We start from the raw sequence: 22,928 nt of genomic DNA, 5'->3' as shown, positions 1-22,928 counted from the left end.
GGCTTGACTACCTATCAATTACAACCATTATATGACATTTTAAGGGGAGACAGTGCTTTAAACTCACTACGCCAGCTTACAAAAGAAGCTCAAGAGGCTTTGAGAAAAGTTGAACTGGCTTTATCCAATGTGGTTTAAAGAGTCACTCAAAAACCCTTGGAAATATCAGTTTTTGCTACAAAGAGGCACCCACAGCAGTTAAGGAGACAATATGATTGAGTGGATGAACCTCCCAGCACAACTACAACAAAACCTTACTCCTTACCCAGTGCTTGTGGCTAGAAAAGGCCATTATGCAAGTAGTACAATTATCTGGGATAAGACCTGACAAGATATACATCTTTTATACTAATGCACAAATTAATGTATGCTGTGAGACCATACCAGAGTGGCAAATTTTATTGACCATGGCTCCAAATTTTACACACGGATCTCCATTAAAGATAACCAGACTATTACATAATTGGCGATGGATTCTTGAAGAAAACGTTTCTAAAGTTCCTCTTAAAGGACCAACTATCTTTACAGATGCATCCAAGCATAATATTTGTGTTGTATACTCTCGTGACTTAACTATAAAGAGAGTAGTCAGAGCTCCTTTTCAGTCCACTCAGCAGAAAGAATTATATGCGATCATGCTAGCTCTCACTTATTACCTAGGAGACATAAATATAATATCTGATTCGGCCTATTCAGTAGGTGTGGTACAAAGAATTGCCACAGCCCAAATAAAATTCATAGCCTCTAATATATATCAAATCTTTAAGGAACTTCAAGAGCAAGTGAGAAAGTATCCAGGTAAGATTTATATCTTGCATGTCCACTCTCATAATGGACTTCCAGATCCTATTTTTGATGGTAATTCAAAGGCAGATAGCCTTCTAACCATGTTGGCCAATACACCTTTATTTCAGGAAGCTCAGGAATCTCATTTTTAATATCATCAGGCTGCTCGAGCTTTGCATTTACAATTTGGAATAACAGAGGAAGCTAGGAAGCCTGTGCAGCCTTCCTTTCCATGCTCCTATGTTCCCTCCAGGGAAGAACCCTCTTGGTTTGAGACCCATTGAAATCTGGCAAATGGATGTGACCCATTACAAATATTTTGGTCATCTGTCTTTTATCCACGTTGTGGTAGACACTTTTTCAGGATTCACTTTTGCAATACCAGCAGCAAAAGAGACAGCCCGAGTGGTTAATGAATTCCTTATACAAGCATTTGCAATTATGGGTGTGCCACAAGCAATAAAAACAGATAATGGTCCTGCATATACTTCCAAACATTTTGCATACTTTTGTGCACAGTATAAGAGTTTATACATCACTGGCATACCTTTTAATCCTCAAGGACAGGCAATAGTAGAGAGAAGAAACAGACATTAAGACACTGCTCCAAAAACAAAAGAAAGGGGGAGACACAGGTAACCCTAAAGAACTTCTAAATCTAGCTCTTTCTACTATTAACTTCTTGATTTTTGACAAAGATGCACTGGCTCCGGCAGACAGGTTTTATAACCCACTGGAAGGGCAGCATCCAGTGCGAGCAGCTCCACTATCTTTAGATAATCGACAGGTGATGTGGAGAGACCCAGGAAGTGGTGAATGGAAGGGACCAGATAGATTAACTGCTTGGGGAAGAGGGTTTGCTTGTATCTTCACAGATGGAGAAGGAATCAGATGGGTGCCAATGATCCATATTTGCCTTGTCCATTGTGGAGAGATGGAGCAGACCCTTGAAACAAAGGAGAAGACCCAAGAAATATCAGGTGGTTCTGTTGCTGATTATGCTCACCACTGAAAGAGTGTGGCAGTTATGGTGTTTGACTCAAAAATTGTTCGACTTCAAAACCCTCAGGAATCATTGGATTCTCTGAGACATAAGATTGTTGTAGGACTTGAAAATCCTCAGGAATCACTGGATTCTCTGAGACATAAGATTGTTGTAGGACTTGAAAATCCTCAGGAATCACTGGATTCTCTGAGACATAAGATTGTTGTAGGACTTGAAAATCCTCAGGAATCATTGGATTCTCTGAGACATAAGATTGTTGTAGGACTTGAAAGCCTCAGGAATCACTGGGTTCTCTGAGACATGATAAGACTGTTGCAGGACTTCAAAAACTTGCGGGGATCACTGGATTCCTTGACATGTGAAGCAATGGACTATCTCTTGGCTGCTGAAGAAGGCGTATGTGTGACAGAGTTACCCTTCTTCTAGGACTTCTGGCAATCTTTTACAACACCATATTGATTTATATTGTTTGTTATGGCACTACTTGCGTGTGCAATTCATATTTGTTACACCACATCAAGCCTGCACTGACTGTGGGGAAAGTCATCACTAAAAGCCTATGCGTTATTGCTATGTGCTTGTGAAATACCTCCCATGCTGATGGGTTTGTGCATACCTGTTTCTAATAAGACCCTTCTGCCCAGAAACCTGCTAGCAACCCCCACTTCCCTTTGGTGCTTTTCATCTCCCTTCCTGAGAAGCCAGGGATGGTGCGACCACCTGTGTTCTAAAACAAAAGAAAGCGGGAGATATAATGGACTTGGAACTCTTGAGTGGATGCACTAAGGTCAGGACAACACAGCACTTAAGGCTAATTACCAATTGGAAAATACGCTATGGGCATATGTTTGGAAAATGGTCCTTCCCACTATTCTGTGCTGGCTCGATGATTGGTGTATGCAGAGAATTGTAGGAGGGACTAGGGGTGGAGTAATACTAGCCAGAGTCACTTTGGCAGTAGACAAGGGAGAAGGTGGTCGCAGAGATTCTGCTTCTATCCAAGGACTCTTGCTTATTCTGACTCCGGCTAATTCTGAGGTATCCTTAGTACTAGGACAGTCATCACATGCAGAGAACAGAAAAGGTTCCATTTCCCTCCAGATGGAGCCCACAGCTCCATGACTGTCCCTAAAGGGTTCTCAGAGCTGGACAGTCACTGAGGGATCTAAGATCACTCAGCACTGTCCCCCCAACATTGAGACTTCTGTTAAGCATCCCCCACATGGACTTGGCCCCCCAAGATAACTGCTGGGACACCTCCAGATGTGGAGTTCATGACTTCCTCAGGAAGCCCCCAAAGCCACAAAGTTCTCGTGTCTAGACAGAGGTTTTTCTTACACTCTCGCCGCTCTGGGCACCCCTTCACTTCTCACCCAGCCCGTGCTGCAGACCCCCCCCCCCCCGGACGGCCATCCCAGCAGCCCCAACTCCCGCCAGCCCCTGAGACGATGGCTCACAGGACATCATGAAGCCTGCTGGGAGAATGCAGTCTGAGCGCTCCATTCTGTAAGATGAGGAAAGCCAAGTCCTGAAGAGGAAGGACACAGAAGAGACCCTGATGCCGTTTCCTCTGCAGCCGTTTCCTCTGCAGCCGACCTCCTGGGCCAGCTGCTTGCGGTCCCTCCATGAGGAGACAAACCAGCACAGAGGGTGTCCCTGCCCCTCCAGCGGGGTCACTGTTACAGCCAGAAAGCCCTGCCATGCTGCAGGAGCTTAATAAATGCCTGCTGCTTAAGTAACCTGCTCTCCCCCACCCCAAGAGGAGCCCATGGAAGGAGAGCAGACATATGCACAATGAGTAATGCAAGGAAGTGCTGAAAGTCAGTGATGTCAAGGGAAGGAAGCAGAACCGAAATAAGCAGCTGGCGACGTCAGCTGCAGAAGCAGTGACAGCAGAACAGCCCCCAGCCCCTCAGAGAGCGGGGAATCAGGGACAGCCTCCTCCTGCTTTGGATGCTGCAGGGGCCCCAAGGGGACGGCCACCCACGGCCGGAGCGAAGCCGAAAGATCGAGGTCCCTGAGGTAGTCTGGGCCAAAACAGGGACTGGGGGAGGCAAAGGCAGCGGAGGTTGGCTCCGGGAAGGAGAGTGAGACTCTTGTAACAAGGATCGCCGTCCCAGAGGCAGAAACGGCGTGGACCTGGAGGCCGGGCGAGCCTCCCTCGTGGTTGGGGTCCCAGAGAACACCCTGCCCAGAGACACAGACGAGAACATAAGGTTCCAGGGGTGAGTCCCTTTTAGTCTGGCCGATGTCCCCAGGGGGAAGGGACCAGGGAGGAGCACAATCACTCCCTGGAAATTAGGACTCGGAGGCTGTGTCCAGTTCAGAATAAAGAACAGACCCTGCCCCTCCGTGACACGCCCTGGCTCATGTATGTGACCCCAGATCAGGGGACACAGCTTCAGGAAACTCCTCAGCAACTCGGCCCCAAACTTTCCACACGTGACTGACACTCTGTCTCAAACCGAGAAAACCATATCAGTGGCAAGTTTATTGAAAAGACAACAGGGGGAAGAAAAGCTATTTTGGCGTGTAGACAGCCCACTGGGCTGGAGGGAGCAGCTATCCAGCATCCCTGTGTGGGCCCGGCCTCCCCGTCTCCTCCAGCATCATTCACTGCCCCCCTCAGGGGCTCAGCATAGGTGCCCCAGAGCAGAAGCTTAGAGGAACGGCAAGGGGCCCACTGACTGCCTCGTCCAAGCCCGGCACTTAACAGACATGGCAAGTGGGGCCCAGCCATGCCTTGTTCCCAGCCATTCAGCTAGGGACCAGTGTTGGCTAGATGCTAGGGAAGGCAAAAATGATACCTGCAGAGGTGTGGTTTGGCCTGGGAAAGAAAGAAGAAAACAATGTGATCATGGGAGAGAGAGAAAGAAGAGGTTAAAGGAAAAAGGAACAGGAAGAAAGGAAAGGCCAGGGGAACTGAATGGGGGGAGAAGGGGCAAGGAAGGAAGAAAAAAGGAAGGAAGGAAGGAAGGAAGGAAGGAAGGAAGGAAGGAAGGAAGGAAGGAAGGAAGGAAGGAAGGAAGGAAGGAAGGAGGGAGGGAGGGAAAGAAGGAGGGAGGGAGGGAGAGAGGGAAAAGAAGAGGAAGAGAGGGAGGAAAGGCCAAAAGAAGAAAGAAAAGGAAGGGGGAAAAGTAGAAAAAAATAGGGAGGAAAAAGGAAGAAGTGAAAGAAAAAGGAGGGAATAGAAGAAGATGAAAAAGAGGAAAGACAAGAGTTAAGGAACAGAAGATGAAAGAAAGAAAGAGCAAGAGAGAGAAAGAAGGAAGAAAAGGAGGAAGATGAGGGCAAGTTCAAGGAGAAAAAAGAAGGCCATTTCCAGCCCTTGGAGATGGGCTACCTCGGCAGTGGATGAGCCCCCCCTTTGCCAAGCTCTCCCACTGGACAGGTTTGGGCAGCAGGAGCCAGCCAAGGGCCTCCGAGCTCCCTCCCCTGCCAGGCACTGCCAGCAGCCTTAATCTGACAGAAAAGGCATCTTGGGAGCCCGGCAGCTCCTCCAGGAGCCCGCAGCAAGAGCTCCGGGGCCGGGTCCCAGCCGAGCCCTCCTGGCTCGGGACTAGCAGGTCTCCCAGGCCAGGCCCCGCTGCCAGGAATCCGTTTGAGGCAAGCTCGCAGCAGCGTAAGTTTTGTTTCATTGACAATGCAACGGACATGGACTAAGAGAAGGATCATGGGAGCCCAGATGGGACTCTGCGAGCCGCGGAGGAGGGGGCTGTTCTGCGGCCATCAGGACCGGCCCCGAGGGTGCCCAGTGCCCGGGGCCCGAGAAGATGCCCGCGGTGGAAGAGCACGCTCAGGCTTGGTCCCCGCTGGCTGTGGGCAGCCTAGAGAGGCAGTCCTCGGAAGCCGCTTCTTGGGGTCTCGGGGGAGACACGGGGGAAAGGTCACGGCCTCCTCCTGCCGCTGACAGACAGCCAGACCCAGCCCCCCGGGGGCTTTCAGAGCCGGAAGCAGCTTCCTAGCCTGGGGGGCTGAGGCAGAGGGAGCCGGCGGGGCCCCTGGGGGAAGATCCTGCCCATGAGCTGGCCCCAGGCTCCCCGGACGCTCCAGACTAGTCCGGAGGGCTCGGACCTCCCCTCCAGAGCCCGTCCCCTTCTGCAGCCCCAAGAGGCCCGAAAACCCCCGCCTGTCAGAGCGCTTCCCAGGCCCCTCTGCCTTGTAAGTGACAGAGAAGCACCAGGTAAGGTGCCCTTGGAGCAAGGCGGGCAGGGATGGGGCCGGGGCGGGGAAGCGCTGGAGGGGACGTGCAGGAGCACCTGCCGCCCCTCGGAGGAGGACCTCCTCAGGCACAGGCAAGCCGTGGGAGCCGGGAAGGGCCGGGAAGCACCTCCTGCCGCCCCAGGCTGTCCGGGCAGGCCCAAACTCCCGGCTGGGCCTTCAGGGCCATCCCGGCCCTGCCCCTCGCTGCCTCTCTGCCTCCCGGCATCTCATTCCACCCAGGCCAGCTCCTCCCTGCTCCCCGAACAGGGCGCTGCGTCACAAAGAGCCCGGGCCCCCGCAGCGGTCCGCCGGTCCCACTGCTTCCTTCTAAAGGTCAGCAGGCGGGCTCAGAGGGGCTGAGAAAGGAAGTGGCAAAAGTAGCCCCTCTCCCCAGGGACCCCCTCACTCAGGGGGCCACACACGGGCCCCTCTCCCCGGGGCCCCCCTCACTCAGGGGGCCACACACGGGCCCCTCTCCCTGGGGCCCCCCTCATTCAGGGGGCCACATGCAGGGCCCACACACACGGGCCCCTCTCCCCGGGGCCCCCCTCACTCAGGGGACTGAAGAGTCAGACGGGACTAAACAGGAGGAGGAGAAGGAGGAAGGCTCTGGAGAAGGGTCCTTGAATCTCAGGAATAATTCACAAGCAGTGCTGCCAGACTGCCGGGGGTCAGGCAAGACCCCGAGGGGATGGAGAGCAAGACTGAGGGTGTTTCTTTGGGAGTTTTCTTTTAAAGGACGGCCAAGCATCTAATTCATCCGGCCCTGCCGGGGGGAGACTGATTCCTGTACAAGGAGACGGAGGTTCCGAAGTGGGGGGCTCCCTCCAAGACTGCGCCCTGCCGGAAGGCCCGGCTCGGGAAGGCAGCTACACCTGTGTGTTCCGGGCTCTCCTCTGCCCGGCCTCCCCCACCCCCACCCAGGGGGCGGCCCCTCCTCGGGCCATGAGGCTCGGCGGTCAGGAGTTGGGCCAGGGGAGCCAAAGCTTCCTGCCTGTGGGAATTGGGGGGGGGGGGTTGCTTTGTTCCTTGGCTACAGCCTGAGTCCTAACCTCTGTCACAGCACGACTGCCGGCCCCGGCTGCAGACTGGCCCCTCACACTGACCCTAGACCGGCCCCTCACGCCGACCCCAGACCAGCCCCTCACACTGACCCCAGACCGGCCCCTCACACCGACCCCAGACCGGCCCCTCACGCCGACCCCAGACCAGCCCCTCACGCCGACCCCAGACCGGCCCCTCACACTGACCCCAGACCGGCCCCTCACACCGACCCCAGACCGGCCCCTCACGCCGACCCCAGATTGGCCCCTCACGCTGACCACTATCCTTCACGCCGGCCCCAGACTGGCTGCTCGCACCAGCCCCAGAGCGGCCCCTGTCTCCGGCCCCAGCCCCACGCCTGCACGGTCCCTGGGACCCCTGGTCCGGGAGTGGGTGGGCTGCTCGCAGGCCCCAGCCCCGCAGAGGACCCCGGGCTGATCCGGCTCAGGCCCCCCCAGGAGGGACCCCCCGGAGCACCTTCCGCAGGCGGGGCCCCCCCTCCCCGGGGCTGCCGTCACTTACGACTGGTGGACGCTGCAGTTGTAAAAGACAAAATCCACAGACGCGAACTTCTTCCCCGTCTCCTTGGACTTCAGGTAGAGCTTCACCACCCTCTTGTCTCCTTCAAGAGAAATCAGGGAGAAAGGGTGAGGGGTGGGAGAGGAGAAGGGGCTGGGGTCCAGAAGAGGCCCAGGCCCAGGGGCTCATCCCCATCGGGTCTCTCCTCTCACCGGGGAGCACCGGCACCCGGAGGGAGGGAGCACCGGCACCCGGAGGGAGGGAGCACCGGCACCCGGAGGGAGGGAGCACCGGCACCCGGAGGGAGGGAGCACCGGCACCCGGAGGGAGGGAGCACCGGCACCCGGAGGGAGGGAGCACCGGCACCCGGAGGGAGGGAGCACCGGCACCCGGAGGGAGGGAGCACCGGCACCCGGAGGGAGGGAGCACCGCGAGGCGGGGCCGGGCCTCTGGCCCCCTGCCCGCCCGTGAGTGGGGCCCCGCGGGACGCCGCAGAGAGAGGCCCCCCAGCCCTCGGGGAGCACCCGCCGAGCCTGACTGTTGTCTGTGGTAGGAGAGGAGATAGGAGGGGGAACGTCGCGCAGAGAAGCCCCCCACCATGCCACAGCCTCTCAGGCTCCCCCCAGCCGACGTGCCCCCGCCCCCTCTCCCCGCCCCCCCCATTTCCTCCCCCGGACCTCGGGGAGAGCAACGTCCCTGCGACCTCCCCTCCCAGGCCGGGCGCAGGCCCCACGGGCTCTACCCGAGGGCGCTCGCCGAGGTTTCCCACATTTCCTCAGGAAGGGGAGGGAGCGTTTGGGAAGACACCGGGATGACTGTGTCAGGGTAACCCTGCACTGAGCATTTAGGTGTTTAAAGGCGTTCTCCGAGAGCGCTGCCCGGGGGCCGGGCAGCAGGAAGGCCGCGGGCCGCAGGAGGCGCTGCCCAGGGGGCCGCTGGGAGCCTCCCCCCCGCCGGGGTTCCCAGGTTTTCCGGGGGTGAGTCTGGGCCCCAGAGCCGGTCAGCCAGGAGGCCCCGGGCCCATTATCTGCCCGCCCCCCCCCCGCCCGGCCTCGGGCCCCCCCAGAGCCCAGCATCGCCCGGCCGGGGCCGCCCTTCCCCCTCCTCCCCTCCCCCGCCGGCCCGGCCCGCATCCGCCCCTCCCCCCTGGCCCGGCCCGACCCTCCCACCCAGCAGCCTCTGACCCGCGGCCTTCGAAGGAATCAGTAAACATGAGTTCAGATGCTCCCTGTGGGAGCCGGGGCTGGAAATGAAAACAAGCCCTTTGTCCGGGCCCAGGAAAGCCCCGGGCGGCAGCGGGAGGGGGGGGGGCTCCCAGAGAGTGACTCAGCCCGCAGGACGCGGCCCTCAGGCCCCCGGGCCGGCCCCCCCCCAGGACACACTGCGGCCATTCACGCGGGCTCCTGCCCCCCGCTGACCAGATGCCGGACTTCTCCCGCCCCCGGCCCCCACCCTCGGCTCCGGGGCCGCAGCGGCAGGAGCCTCGTGTGTGGGACCCCGGGCCTGCTCCCGGCGGGGGTCAGAGGCGCCCGTCAGCCCCGGTGACGTCACAGGCGCGGGACGTGGAACGGAACAAGGGAGCTGGGGGGGGGCTCCCTGGAGACCACAGGCCTGATCCCTGCGGACGGGCCTGAGGGCAGCAGAGCCGGCCAGAGATCGGGGACTGTGCTCCGGAGGGACTGTGCTCCGGGGGGGACTGTGCTCCAGGGGGACTGTGCTCTGGGGGGACTGTGCTCCGGGGGGGACTGTGCTCCAGGGGGACTGTGCTCTGGGGGGACTGTGCTCCGGGGGGGACTGTGCTCCAGGGAGGACCGTACTCCGGGGGGGACTGTGCTCCGGGGGGACCATGCTCCAGGGGGGACCGTGCTCCGGAGGGACTGTGCTCCAAGAGACTATGATCCACGGGGGCTGTGCTCCTGGGAAGGACTGTGCTCTGGGGGGACTATGCTCCAGGGGGACTGTGCTCCAGGGGGACTGTGCTCAGGGGGGGACTGTGCTCCAGGGGGACTGTGCTCCAGGGGGACTGTGCTCCGGGGGGGACTGTGCTCCAGGAGAGGACCATGCTCCGGGGGGGACTGTGCTCCAGGGGACTGTGCTCCGAGGGGACCATGCTCCGGGGGGGCTGTGCTTGGGGTGGGGGGATGGACAGACTGTGCTCCGGGGGGACCGGGCTCCCCAGGCCTCCCAGCAGGTGCTGGCAGGGAATCTCGAGGGCTCACTGTACCCTGGCTCCCAAAATCTCTCTTAGGCTGAAGGTGGGCCCAGGACTCATTTTGGAGCCTCAGAAAAAAGTCCCGCAGTCTCCTTCCCCCAACCTCCCACCCATGAGCCAAAGCAGATAAACAAGCACCACCCCCCGGGGCCCCCGGACCCCCAACTTTCTCCTCCCGCCTGAGGGCTGTGGGCCACCACCAGGGGCGGGGGCCCCTCCCGAGCTCGGCCCTGTCCCAAACGGTCAGGGCCGTGGCCGCCGCTCGGCCACTGGGGTGCGGGGGGAGGGCCCGGGCCCGGTGCTCCAGGCCGGCTCTCCCCAGCGGGACCGCGGGGGCCGAGGCAGCCGCATCCGGCTCCAGATTCGTGTCAACAGGCGTGAGGGGCTCACATCGGGAGAGCGGAGAAAGGTCATAGGCCGGGTCAGGCGGCCCTCGCGTGGCCACTGGTGACCGAACTCAACTAAGCCTGAGCCAACCAACCCGCGGAGGCTTGCTCCCATTTTGCAGATGCGGACGCTGAGGCACCCACGTGCTCCCAACCCAAATCCAGGGCTCCTGACCCCGAAGGCTGCGCTCCCTCCATGAGCGGGCCCCGGCCCTCAGACAGACTCACCCTGTCCCCGGGTGATGGGCACCACGTCCCGGGAGGAGGGCGAGCGGCAGTAGATCTTCCCGTCCTCGATGCGGCTCTCGGACTCCGTGAAGTCTTCGAAGGAACAGTTGACTCCCGCCGAGAGGTCAGGGACGTTCCAGGCTTGCAGGACGAGCTACGCGGCCGGAGAGGGAGGGAGGAAGAGGAGGGATGAGTGGCCAGAGACCCAGGAGACCCCCCGACGGCGCAGGAAGCCTCCGAGAGGCGGGACGTACCGGGACCTCCGACATGGTGACCGAGATGTTCTTGGGCCGGACGGTGAGCTGGACGCACTGCAGCAGGTCGGAGGCGAAGCGCTGGGGCTCGTCGGCGCGCTCGCAGCGGTCCTTCCGGGAGCAGCTGGCGGGAAGAGAGACGGGTCACCGGGAGCAGAGTCCGGCCCCTTCCCCAAAGCCCCCGGGTCCCGCACGTCCTGGGGCCGCCCCGGCTTCCCGGCCCCTCAGGAAGGCCCCGCGGCCGCGGACCCGGACCCCCTGCCAGCGACCCTCAGAGCACCCGCACCCCCGTCTCTGGCCGTTCCCCGCGAGTGCCCCCCCCCCCGATGCGGGCCACACTCAGGGCTACAAGGAAGGGGGCGCGGGCCGGGCAGCCGAACTCACTCCCCTCGGCCCCCCGGCCGCCCTCCTCGCCCCCGAGAACAAGGAAGGGGAGAGCGGCCCCTCAGGGTCAGTATTCTCCCAAAGGGGGAAAAGCCGGCCTGGGGGAGGGGGGCTACAGAGGTTCTGGGAGGGAACCAAGGGAGCCGCGGCCACACACACACATGTTCATATACATGCATGTGCACACATATACGTACAAGAACACGTGTGTGTGTGTGTGTGTGGTGGGGAGTCACCAGGTTTAGAAGGCAGGCGCGGGGGCCGTACCTGATAGGAGGGGCTTGAGTTAGGGAGACCACACTTAAATCCTGCATAGATTTTCTATTTCTATTCACACGCGCCCTCCCGGCCCCGGCCCCGGGGGAGACTCACACGTTGTGCAGGACGCACCACCCGCAGTGGGGGTCCCGGGAGCCCAGGCACAGCTCGCACGTCGCGTACTGCTCGCAGCTCTCCACCGGAACCCGGGTCACCTGCAAGGGAAGGACAGGCTCGAGGCAGAGGCTTGGGCAGGGGGCCTTCTCCGGCAGTGGCCAGCCCGCTCCCACCCCGCGCGAGGGGGAGCCCCCGGGGAGCCGGGGACAGGACCCCAGGAGGTGGGGGAGGTTTCCCCGACGCTCCCGGGACAGCAGGCGGGGTGGGCTCGGAGCCCCCCACCCGAGCGCTCGCCCTGCCTCGTGGCCACGCTGGGTGGGACCCGGCCCGGCGGCCCCTCCTCGGGACGCTCCCTTCCCTCAGCGCGGGGCCTCTCGGGGCCCTCCTGCTCCTACTCCGGGGGCACGGGTCAGGGACGTCGGACACACAGCACCCGGAGAGCAGCGAATGTGGCTGGGCCACATTTCGTAAAATGAATGGACAGTTTTACAAGGTAACCGATGTGCAGCTCCCTGGAGTCTCCGTGCGCCTGTGCCCCCGCGTCCTGCTTCTCGAAGACCTTCCCAGACAGGGCTCGGCCGCTGCCTTCCTGCTCAAGAACATGCAATTGCTCCCTATCAGGCCACAAGCACTGATTAAGTACCTGCTGCATACGAGGCACCACACTGAGGGCAGAAACTACAGGAAAGCAAGAGCGCGGCCCAGACGCCATCAGCTTAAATTCCGGCGGGCTTCCGCAAAGCCTCTCTCAGTCTGGAAACAGCCCGGGTCCTGCCCCGCCTCACCTTCACGTTTCCCAACTTCCACATGCTGTTCACCGCCCATCCACCTCCCAGGGTCTCCCACCTCCCAGCACGGCCGCCCGCCCCCCAAACGTTCCCCTTCTGCGCAGCTCCCAGCGCCGCCGTCCTCGGAAGCCCTTCTCTGCTGTCAGACAAAGAGCGGCCTGGGTACGGGGAAACACTCCCCCCTCACACACACGGACACACCGGCTCACAGAGACATGTCCCAGGCCCGCAGGGCGGCCAGGCCCGGACCCCCTCGGAAGCCCTTCCCTGCTGTCAGACAAACGGGGAAACACTCCCCCCACACACACACACACGGACACGCCGGCTCACAGCGACATGTCCCCGGCCCGCAGGGCGGCCAGGTCCCAACCCCCTCGGAAGCCCTTCCTTGCTGACAGACAAACGGGGAAACACTCCCCCCACACACACACACGGACACGCCGGCTCACAGCGACATGTCCCCGGCCCCGCACAGCCGCTGGTCCGGCCTGCTAGGTCTGCGCCCAGAAAGATCAGGGAGGGGCAGAGGACCCAGCCCCCAAACTGCCCCCAGCAGCGCTTTCGGTGGGGACAGAACCGGAAACTGAGAGGGGAAAGGCCGAGCCGGCTGCAGGAGAACGTTCGCCACGCAGCATCGTCGCCCTCCAGGGAATGAGGAGCAGCAATAGCCAGAAACCCTCAACAGTCACACGAACGGACGCTGGGAGAAATGAGCAGAACCAGGGGAGCATCGTACAGCAAAGTAGCGCGTTCGAGGCTCGGCCGCGACAGGTCCGGCGTTCTCAGCAACGCAGGGGCCGAGTCCCCAGCCAAAGCTCAGGAGGAGCGCCGCCGCCCCCTCCCAGAGAGGGGCGGGGAGGCCCGCCTGCCCACCGAGGGGCTGCTCTCCCTTTCCTTAGGTTCCCCTTTGTTCTCGCTTCTTTCTCAAGATGACTAGTGTGGAAATCTGTTAAACACGCCTGTACACATATAACCCTTTATCAGATTGCCTGCTGTCTCAGGGAGGGGGAGGCAAGAGAGGGAGGGAGGAAAAATGAACGCTGGAGCTACCTTTACGTGTAATTGGAAACAACAAACTACTATTTATCAGGTAAAATAAAAGAGAAGCGATATTCTCTCTTATCTCTTGTAGTAGTGCTAAAAGCACGTCATATCTCCAGTCTTTCTTCTATTTCTGCCTCTATTTAGATTTCAATTCTATTTCTATTTCCATTTTCTCCGGCCACATACCCTGACTGCCACCAAGACTACAAGGACCATCAGCGGCCCTCACCTTGTTCCTCTCTTACAACGTCCGACAGTGTACAGAATGTAACTGAATGAATGAATGAATGAATGAAGGTGGGAAGGGCAAAGTGTACGGAATAGAACACTGAATGAATGAATGAAGGTGGGAAGGGCAAAGTGTACGGAATAGAACACTGAATGAATGAATGAAGGTGGGAAGGGCAAAGTGTACCGAATAGAACACTGAATGAATGAATGAATGAACGAAGGTGGGAAGGGCAAAGTGTACCGAATAGAACACTGAATGAATGAATGAACGAAGGTGGGAAGGGCAGAGTGTACGGAATAGAACACTGAATGAATGAATGAACGAAGGTGGGAAGGGCAAAGTGTACAGAATAGAACACTGAATGAATGAATGAACGAAGGTGGGAAGGGCAAAGTGTACGGAATAGAACACTGAATGAATGAATGAATGAACGAAGGTGGGAAGGTCAAAGTGTACCGAATAGAACACTGAATGAATGAATGAATGAACGAAGGTGAGAAGGGCAAAGTGTACCGAATAGAACACTGAATGAATGAATGAATGAACGAAGGTGGGAAGGGCAAAGTGTACCGAATAGAACACTGAATGAATGAATGAATGAACGAAGGTGGGAAGGGCAAAGTGTACGGAATAGAACACTGAATGAATGAATGAATGAACGAAGGTGGGAAGGGCAAAGTGTACCGAATAGAACACTGAATGAATGAATGAATGAACGAAGGTGGGAAGGGCAAAGTGTACCGAATAGAACACTGAATGAATGAATGAATGAAGGTGGGAAGGGCAAAGTGTACCGAATAGAACACTGAATGAATGAATGAATGAACGAAGGTGGGAAGGGCAAAGTGTACGGAATAGAACACTGAATGAATGAATGAATGAGGGTGGGAAGGGCAAAGTGTACGGAATAGAACACTGAATGAATGAATGAATGAACGAAGGTGGGAAGGGCGAAGTGTACCGAATAGAACACTGAATGAATGAATGAATGAGGGTGGGAAGGGCAAAGTGTACGAATAGAACACTGAATGAATGAATGAATGAACGAAGGTGGGAAGGGCGAAGTGTACGGAATAGAACACTGAATGAATGAATGAATGAACGAAGGTGGGAAGGGCAAAGTGTACGGAATAGAACACTGAATGAATGAATGAATGAACGAAGGTGGGAAGGGCAAAGTGTACGGAATAAAACACTGAATGAATGAATGAAGGTGTGAAGGAAGATGGGAGTAGGGCTGGAGAAGAAAAAAGAAGTTAGGTAGGATTGAAGTTTGGGAGCAGGGAAATAAGCCCGAAAAGGGAATTTGCGGTACTGCCTTGAATGCCTGAATGAGAAGACCTAGACCAATCCCCAACTTTGCCAGTGACAAGTCATTTCAGTTTTCTGGGCCTCGATTTCCCCACTAATAAACTTTGGGGATGAGGGAGGTTCCCTCCTGCTCTCGGCCCTTGCTCCCACACAGTCTCGGGTCCTTCCCCTTGAGCAGAGTGTCTGGTATGTACGCGATGTCAAACTCACACAGAAAGATGTAATGGGCTGAGGCTTGAGTTGATGCACTGAGGTCTCAAGCAAATGAGGCTAAATAGTAATTGGACCATACTCTATTAATATATAAGCTTGGAGAAAGAATGGCCCCCACCCACTCTTTGTGCAAGTCCTGATGTTTTGTATAGGAAATGACGATTTTGGTGGGTGGAGGCAGGGGAGTGGAAAAGGAAGGGGAAGGAGAGACTTTTTGATATTGCTTTGCCACGGTTTGCTCAGCTCACATCTCTCTCTGCTAGCTGGCTTCCTGTTTGTTTCTCTTCTTCTTTTTGCTTTTTTTTGCTGACGTAGTTGGGGTTAATTGACTTGCCCATGGTCATACAACCAGGAATTGTTAAGTGTCTGAGGCTGGATTTGAACTCAGGTCCTCTTGACTTCAAGGCTGGTGCTCTATCCACTGAGCCATCTCCTTTTCAGTCCACTCAGCAAAACGAATTATATGCAATCATGTTAGCTCTCACTTATTACCCAGGAGACATAAATATAATATCTGATTCAGCCTATTCAGTAGGTGTGGTACAAAGAATTGCCACAGCCCAAATAAAATTTGTAGCCTCTAATATATATATCAGCTCTTTAAGGAACTTCAGGAGCAAGTGAGAAAACATCCAGGTAAGATTTATATCTTGCATGTCCACTCACATAGTGGACACCCAGGCCCTATTTTTGATGGGAATTCAAAGGCAGATAGCCTTTTAACTATGTTAGCCAGTACGCCTTTATTTCAGGAGGCCCAGGAATCCCATTTTAAATACCATCAGGCTGCTCGAGCTTTGCGTTTACAATTTGGGATTACAAAAGAGGAAGCTAGGAGCATAGTAAAAAGCTGTACAGCTTGCCTTCCTTTCCACGCTCCTACACTGCCTCCAGGGAAGAACCCTCATGGTTTGAGACCCAATGAAATCTGGCAAATGGATGTGACCCATTATAAATCTTTCGGTCGTCTGTCTATTATCCATGTTGTGGTAGACACCTTTTCAGGATTCACTTTTGCCATACCAGCAGCAAAAGAGACAGCTCGAGTGGTCACTGAATTCCTCAAGCAAGCATTTGCCATTATGGGTGTGCCACAAGCAATAAAAACAGACAATGGTCCTGCATACACCTCCAAACATTTTGCACACTTTTGTGCACAGTATAAGATTTTACACACCACTGGCATACCCTTTAATCCTCAAGGACAGGCAATAGTAGAGAGGAGAAACAGAGACATTAAGATGCTCCTCCAAAAACAAAAGAAAGGGGGAGCCACAGGTAACCCTAGAGAACTACTAAATCTAGCTCTTTATACTATTAACTTCTTTATTTTTGACAAAGATGCACTGGCTCCGGCAGACAGGTTTTATAATCCACCTGAAGGGCAATGTCCAGTGCGAGCAGCTCCACTATCTTTAGATAATCGCCAGGTGATGTGGAGAGACCCAGAAAGTGGTGAATGGAAGGGACCAGATAGGCTAACTGCTTGGGGGAGAGGGTTTGCTTGTATCTCTACAGGTGGAGAAGGAATCAGATGGGTGCCAATGATCCGTATTTGCCTTGTCCATTGTGGAGAGATGAAGCAGACCCTTGAAACAAAGGAGAAGACCCAAGAAATATCAGGTGGTTCTGTTGCTGATTGTGCTCACCATTGAAAGAGTGTGGCAGTTATGGCGTTTGACTCATGGACATAGAAAATCATTGGACTTCAAAACCCTCAGAAATCATTGGATTCTCTGAGACAGTAGATTGTTGTAGGACTTTAAATCCTTCAGGAATCATTGGATTCTTTGAGACATAAGACTTGAAAGCCCTCAGGAATCATTGGATTTTCTGAGAAATGATAAGACTGTTACAGGACTTCAAAATCTGCTGGAATCATTGGATTCCCTAAGACAAAAAGACTTTTGCTGGACTTCAAAAACTTGGGGGGATCATTGGATTCCCTGATATGTGAAGCAATGGACAATAGATTGGTTTTGGACTATCTCTTGGCTGCTGAAGAGTGTATGTGTGACTGCTGTTTACATACTCTCCTTCTAGGACTTCTGGCAATCTTTAACAACACAATGTTGATTTATATTGTTTGTTATACCGATACTTGGGTGTATAATTCATGTTTGTTACACCACATCAAGCCTGCACTGACTGTGGGGAGAGTCATCACTAATAGTCTTTGCGTTGTTGCTATATGCTATGTGTTCCCATGCTGATGGGTTTGTGCATAATAAGACACTTGAGCCCAGAAACCTGCTAGCAACCCCCACTTCCCTTTGGTGCTTTTCATCTCCCTTCCTGAGATGTCAGGGAGGGCGTGATTATCTCCTTTTTAGTGCTTTCACCTCCCTTCCTGAGAAGTCAGGGGGGTCGTGATCACCTCCTTTTCAGTGCTTTCACCTCCTTTCCTGAGAAATCAGGGAGGGTGTGATCACCTCCCCTTGGGGGCTCTGACCTCCCTGAGGAGTCAGGGATGGCATGATCACCTGTGTTCTAAAACAAAAGAAAGCGGGAGATGTAATGGGCTGAGGCTTGAGTTGATGCACTGAGGTCCCAAGCACATAAGGCTAAATAGTAATTGGACCATACTCTATTAATATATAAGCTTGGAGAAAGAATGGCCCCCACCCACTCTTTGTGCAAGTCCTGATGTGTTGTATAGGAAATGATGATTTTGGTGGGTGGAGGCAGGGGAGTGGAAAAGGAAGGGGAGGAGAGACTTTTGGGATTGCCATTGCCACGGTTGGCTCGGCTCGCGTCTCTCTCTCTTAGCTGGCTTCCTGTCGCAACTGCCTATATTTGCTATCGCAATCTTTCTTGCCTATATTTGCTATTGCAATCTTTATTCACCTCTTCACTTCAATAAATATTGAAGATTTTCCCCTTAACCTGAATTCCTGACTCCGGCTGATTTTAAATACGCGGTCATTACAGAAGAGGGCCGCCTGTTCTCCCCCCTCGAACCCCACATCACGTGATCTCTGCCCCCCGCCTTGTGCTGGTCCGGGGTGACACCTCTGCATAGTGGAATGAATAAAGGTTTGGGGAGGGAGAAAGTCGTCAGTCCTGACCCTCTCTCTGACTGGGCAGTGACCATGAGCCCGAGCCTCCATGTCACTGAATCTCAGTGTCCCCATCTGTGAAACAGAGATAACATGCGCCTAGAGAACCTTTCTCACAGACGGAGGTGTGGAAAACACTCTCAGAGACTCCAAGCCGGTGTTCCAGGGTGACCTTCTAAGTGTGTTCTTCCTGACCTACCAGCCCGTGGCCTCCACCAGCAGCAGTCGCCCTCGCCCAACTCAGCCTCTCAGCAGGCACCTGGGCATCTGTGTGGGCACAGGTGAAAAGCAGCCAAGAGCAGGGATTCAATGACGGATCAGTGAGCATCAATGAAGCTCCCACTGCGTGCCAGGCGCATGGCAAGCCCCAAGGAACCTAAGTGACCCCTGCCTTCGGCCCGGACGGCCGCGAGGGGTCCGGCACAGGGAGCCGCCCCTTGCCGGGCCCAGGGCCCAGCCCAGCACCTGGCATGAGAGGGAAAATTCTTCAGCCAGAATTGCGGTTTACACGTCGCCCCAACAGTGGCAAGGAAAGGAATCTGTTGCTAATTTAGATGCAGGACAGAGGCTCCGAGAAATTTTAAATAACCATTTACATAAAGAATTAGAACATCTGGGCATGAATGGGAGAGAATTAACTCGGGAGAGGTCAAACTGAGAAAGCACGCGGTTCCAGGCCCAAAGCTGCCCGCCGCCGCCGTTCCTGCCCCTGCCCCTCCCCACGCCTGCTCCCCCATCTCCAAACGGCTCTGGGTTCCAGGAAGGATCCAGGACCAAAGCACTCCTGGCCAGGCGGAACGCGGGTATCAGCTCAGGGATGGGGGAAGGGAAGAGGCTGGCTAGGGAGCCTCCAAAGGAGGACCAGGTTCTCTCTGCCTCTGACTGACTTAAAAGGTGACTTTGGTGGTCACCGGTCACTGAGTCCGTAGGATGGACACAGAAACCCTCCCTGCTGGGCTTGGGAGGCTGTCAGATATGAGCCCAGAGAGCAGCAGTGAGTCTGTGGGCACTCACACGGGGCCGGCCGGGGGGCCCCAGGATTGTGGCCAATTTTAACGTGTGGCCTTAGGTCTGTTCCGTTCCTCGGGGCCTGAGTCGGAGGCAGCCAGGTGGTGCCCTGAATGCCGGCAATGGAGTTCAAATGCAGCCCCAGACGCTTACTGGCTGTATGACCTGAGCGAGTTCCTTTACCCTGTCTGCCTCTGTTTCCTCATCTGGAAAAGGGACTGGAAAAGGAAATGGCCAGCCCCTGCAGGGCTTTGCCAAGAAAACCCCAAAGGGACCCCAGAGAGCCAGGAAGGAGTGAGACCAGTGAATGGCCACAAAATGAGCGGACTAGGGCAGATGGCTTCCGTTCCCACAGGCTGTAGGTAGCTCGAGTTTCCTCAGAGTTTTAACGTCCTAGGGTCGTGCCACACTGTCCGTATTCTGAGTGTGAGACCCCTGGCCAGCCCCCACCCCAGGTCACTCCAGCTTCCACGTTCCAGTGCTCCGTTCCAAGGTTCTGCTCAGTTCTGAATGTTCTAGGACTTTTTTTCTTAGAGGAGGGAGTTAAGGGATGAACACTAGGCTAACATAAGATATATTTTTCTCCATTTTGCCTACACCTGGAACTAGCCCTCCTCCTCCTCAGAAAAATCCCTATATCTGTTCAACATTCACAAGTTAATGTCGAGGAAAGGGGAAATGGCAGGAAGAGGGAAGAGAAAGGGGGGAGATGCAGAGGGGAAGAGAGAGAGAAAGAGACCCAGAGGGGGAGGAGTAAAAAAGGGGAGAGAGAGGCAGAGAAGGGGAGAAAGAGAAAAAGAAGGGCAAGAGGGGAAAGGGGGGAAAAATACAGAAGGAGGGGGGAAGAAAGGGGAGAGACAGGGAAAGGGACAGAAGGAAGAGCAAAAGAGAGAGCAGATATTAGAAATAATTCATAACTGATGCTAAGTGAAATGAGCAGAACCAGGAGATCATTATACACTTTGACGATATTGTATGAAGACATATTTTGATGGAAGTGGATTTCTTTGACAAAGAGACCTAACTGAGTTTCAATTGATAAATGACGGACAAAAGCAGCTACACCCAAAGAAAGAACACTGGGAAACAAATGTGAACTATCTGCATTTTTGTTTTTCTTCCCAGGTTATTTATACCTTCTGAATCTAATTCTCCCTACGCAACAAGAGAACTGTTCGGTTCTGCAAACATATATTGTATCTAGGATATACTGCAACATATCCAACATATAAAGGACTGCTTGCCATCTAGGGGAGGGGGTGGAGGGAGGGAGGGGAAAAAAATTGGAACAGAAACGAGTGCAAAGGATAATGTTGTAAAAAAAAAAAATTACCCTGGCATGGATTCTGTCAATATAAAGTAATTATTAAATAAAAATTTTTTTTAAAAATTTAAAAAAAAAGAAAGAATTCATAACTTTAGCAAAGTAGCAGGAGACAAAATAAATCCCCATAAATCCTCAGCATTTTTATACATCAGCAACAAAATTCAACAGCAAGAAATACAAAGAGAAATTCCATTCAAAATAACCATTGACGGCATAAAATATTTGGGAATCTATCTACCAAAGAAAAGTCAGGAATTATATAAGCAAAATTACAAAAAACTTTCCACACAAATAAAGTCAGACAATTGGAAAAATATTAAGTGCTCTTGGAGAGGTCGAGCGAATATAATAAAGATGACAATACTCCCTAAACTAATCTATTTATTTAGTGCTATACCAATCAGACTTCCAAGAAAATATTTTAATGACCTAGGAAAAATAACAACAAAATTCATTTGGAACAATAAAAGGTCGAGAATCTCAAGGGAATAAATGGGAAAAAAAAAATCAAATGAAGGCAGCCTGGCTGTACCTGATCTAAAATTATATTATAAAGCAGCAGTCACCAAAACCATTTGGTATTGGCTAAGAAAGAGATTAGTGGATCAGTGGAAAAGGTTAGGTTCACAAGACAGAACAGTCAACTATAGCAACCTAGTGTTTGACAAACCCAAAGATCCTAACTTCTGGGATAAGAATTCATTATTTGACAAAAACTGCTGGGATAACTGGAAATTAGTATGGCAGAAATTAGGCATGGACCCACACTTAACACCATATACCAAGATAAGATCAAAATGGGTCCATGATCTAGGAGGCATAAAGAATGAGATTATAAATAAATTAGAGGAACACAGGATAGTTTATCTCTCAGACTTGTGGAGGAGAAAGAAATTTGTGACCAAAGATGAACTAGAGACTATTACCGATCACAAAACAGAAAATTTTGATTATATCAAATTAAAAAGCCTTTGTACAAACAGAACGAATGCAAACAAGATTAGTAGGGAAGTAACAAACTGGGAAAACATCTTTACAATTAAAGGTTCTGATAAAGGCCTCATTTCCAAAATATATAAAGAATTGACTCTAATTTATAAGAAATCAAGCCATTCTGCAATTGATAAATGGTGAAAGGATATGAACAGACAATTTTCAGAGGATGAAATTGAAACTATTACTACTCATATGAAAGAGTGTTCCAAATCACTGTTGATCAGAGAAATGCAAATTAAGACAATTCTGAGATACCACTACACACCTGTCAGATTGGCTAAGATGACAGGAAAAAATAATGATGAATGTTGGAGGGGATGCGGGAAAACTGGGAATACTGGTGCATTGTTGGTGGAGTTGTGAACTGATCCAACCATTCTGGAGAGCAATCTGGAATTATGCCCCAAAAGTTATCAAACTGTGCATAGCCTTTGATCCAGCAGTGTTTCTATTGGGCTTATATCCCAAAGAGATACTAAAGAAGGGAAAGGGACCTGTATGTGCCAAAATGTTTGTAGCAGCCCTATTTGTAGTGGCTAGAAGCTGGAAAATGAATGGATGCCCATCAATTGGAGAATGGCTGGGTAAATTGAATGTTATGGAATATTATTGTTCTGTAAGAAATGACCAGCAGGATGAATACAGAGAGGACTGGCGAGACTTACATGAACTGATGCTGAGTGAAATGAGCAGAACCAGGAGATCATTATACACTTCGACAACGATATTGTATGAGGATGTATTCTGATGGAAATGGATTTCTTTGACAAAGAGATATAACTCAGTTTCAATTGATCAAAGATGGACAGAAGCAGCTACACCCAAAGAAAGAACACTGGGAAATGAATATAAACTGCTTGCATCTTTGTTTTTCTTCCCAGGTTATTTTTACTGAATCCAATTCTCCCTGTGCAACAAGAGAACTGTTTGGTTCTGCAAACATATACTGTATCTAGGATACACTGTAACCTATTTAACATGTAAAGGACTGCTTGCCATCTGGGGGAGGGGGTGGAGGGAGGGAGGGGAAAAATCGGAACAGAAGTGAGTGCAAGGGATAATACTGTAAAAAATTACCCTAGGTTTTGTCAATAAAAAGTTATTATAAAATAAAAAAGAAAGAAAGAAAAATTGGAACAAAAGATTTGGCAATTGTCAATGGTATAAAATTACCCATGCATATAACTTGTAAATAAAAAAATAAAAAAAGACAGACAGACAGAGAGAGAGAGCAGAGAGGGAGAAGTGGGGAAGGGGGAGACAAAGAGAAAGAAAGATGTATTTAGAGAGGGGGGAAAGGAGGGAAAGAAGAGAGAGAGAAGGAGGAAGGGGGGAGAGAAGAAGAAGAAGGAAGAAGAAGAAGGAGAGAGACAGACAGAGAGAGAGAGAGAGAGAGAGAGAGAGAGAGAGAGAGAGAGAGAGAGAGAGAGAGAGAGAGAGTTAGTTTAATGAAGGTCCTTTCACAGCCCATAAGCCTTCTCCTTCCTTCCAGAGATTGACTATCCTTAGAGAAATCCTTAAGAAAATTCAGGAAACAAGAAAAAAAGCCAGCT

General features: G+C 53.3%; 1 protein-coding gene and 1 long non-coding RNA gene across 6 annotated transcripts in view; one reads left to right on the top strand and one right to left on the bottom strand.

Annotated features, from left to right (window-relative positions):
- The window catches only part of PLXNA1 (plexin A1), a 287,103-nt gene that overhangs the window by 113,081 nt on the left and 151,094 nt on the right, over positions 1 to 22,928 (bottom strand). For both annotated transcript variants that reach the window (XM_051983114.1, XM_051983104.1), the window contains exons 5-8: positions 11,395 to 11,495; positions 10,639 to 10,762; positions 10,385 to 10,538; positions 7,562 to 7,661 (exon numbers count right to left, since the gene is read on the bottom strand). In XM_051983114.1, coding sequence (XP_051839074.1) covers positions 7,562 to 7,661; positions 10,385 to 10,538; positions 10,639 to 10,762; positions 11,395 to 11,495 — 479 coding nt within the window. The remainder of the gene's footprint in view (positions 1 to 7,561; positions 7,662 to 10,384; positions 10,539 to 10,638; positions 10,763 to 11,394; positions 11,496 to 22,928) is intronic.
- Positions 12,592 to 15,558, top strand: LOC127552847 (uncharacterized). 4 transcript variants are annotated; one of them, XR_007951592.1, is made up of 4 exons: positions 12,592 to 13,681; positions 13,841 to 13,905; positions 13,963 to 14,292; positions 14,569 to 15,558. It is a non-coding gene; the product is annotated as an uncharacterized LOC127552847 (long non-coding RNA). The 4 variants fall into 4 exon arrangements; XR_007951596.1 differs by lacking the exon at positions 14,569 to 15,558 and having other exon boundaries at positions 14,020 to 14,346; XR_007951589.1 differs by lacking the exon at positions 14,569 to 15,558 and having other exon boundaries at positions 13,963 to 14,346.

The sequence above is a fragment of the Antechinus flavipes genome, chromosome 1, assembly GCF_016432865.1.
Source record: "Antechinus flavipes isolate AdamAnt ecotype Samford, QLD, Australia chromosome 1, AdamAnt_v2, whole genome shotgun sequence".
NCBI lineage: Eukaryota > Metazoa > Chordata > Mammalia > Dasyuromorphia > Dasyuridae > Antechinus > Antechinus flavipes.
This window is presented reverse-complemented; position numbering and strand designations above follow the sequence as displayed.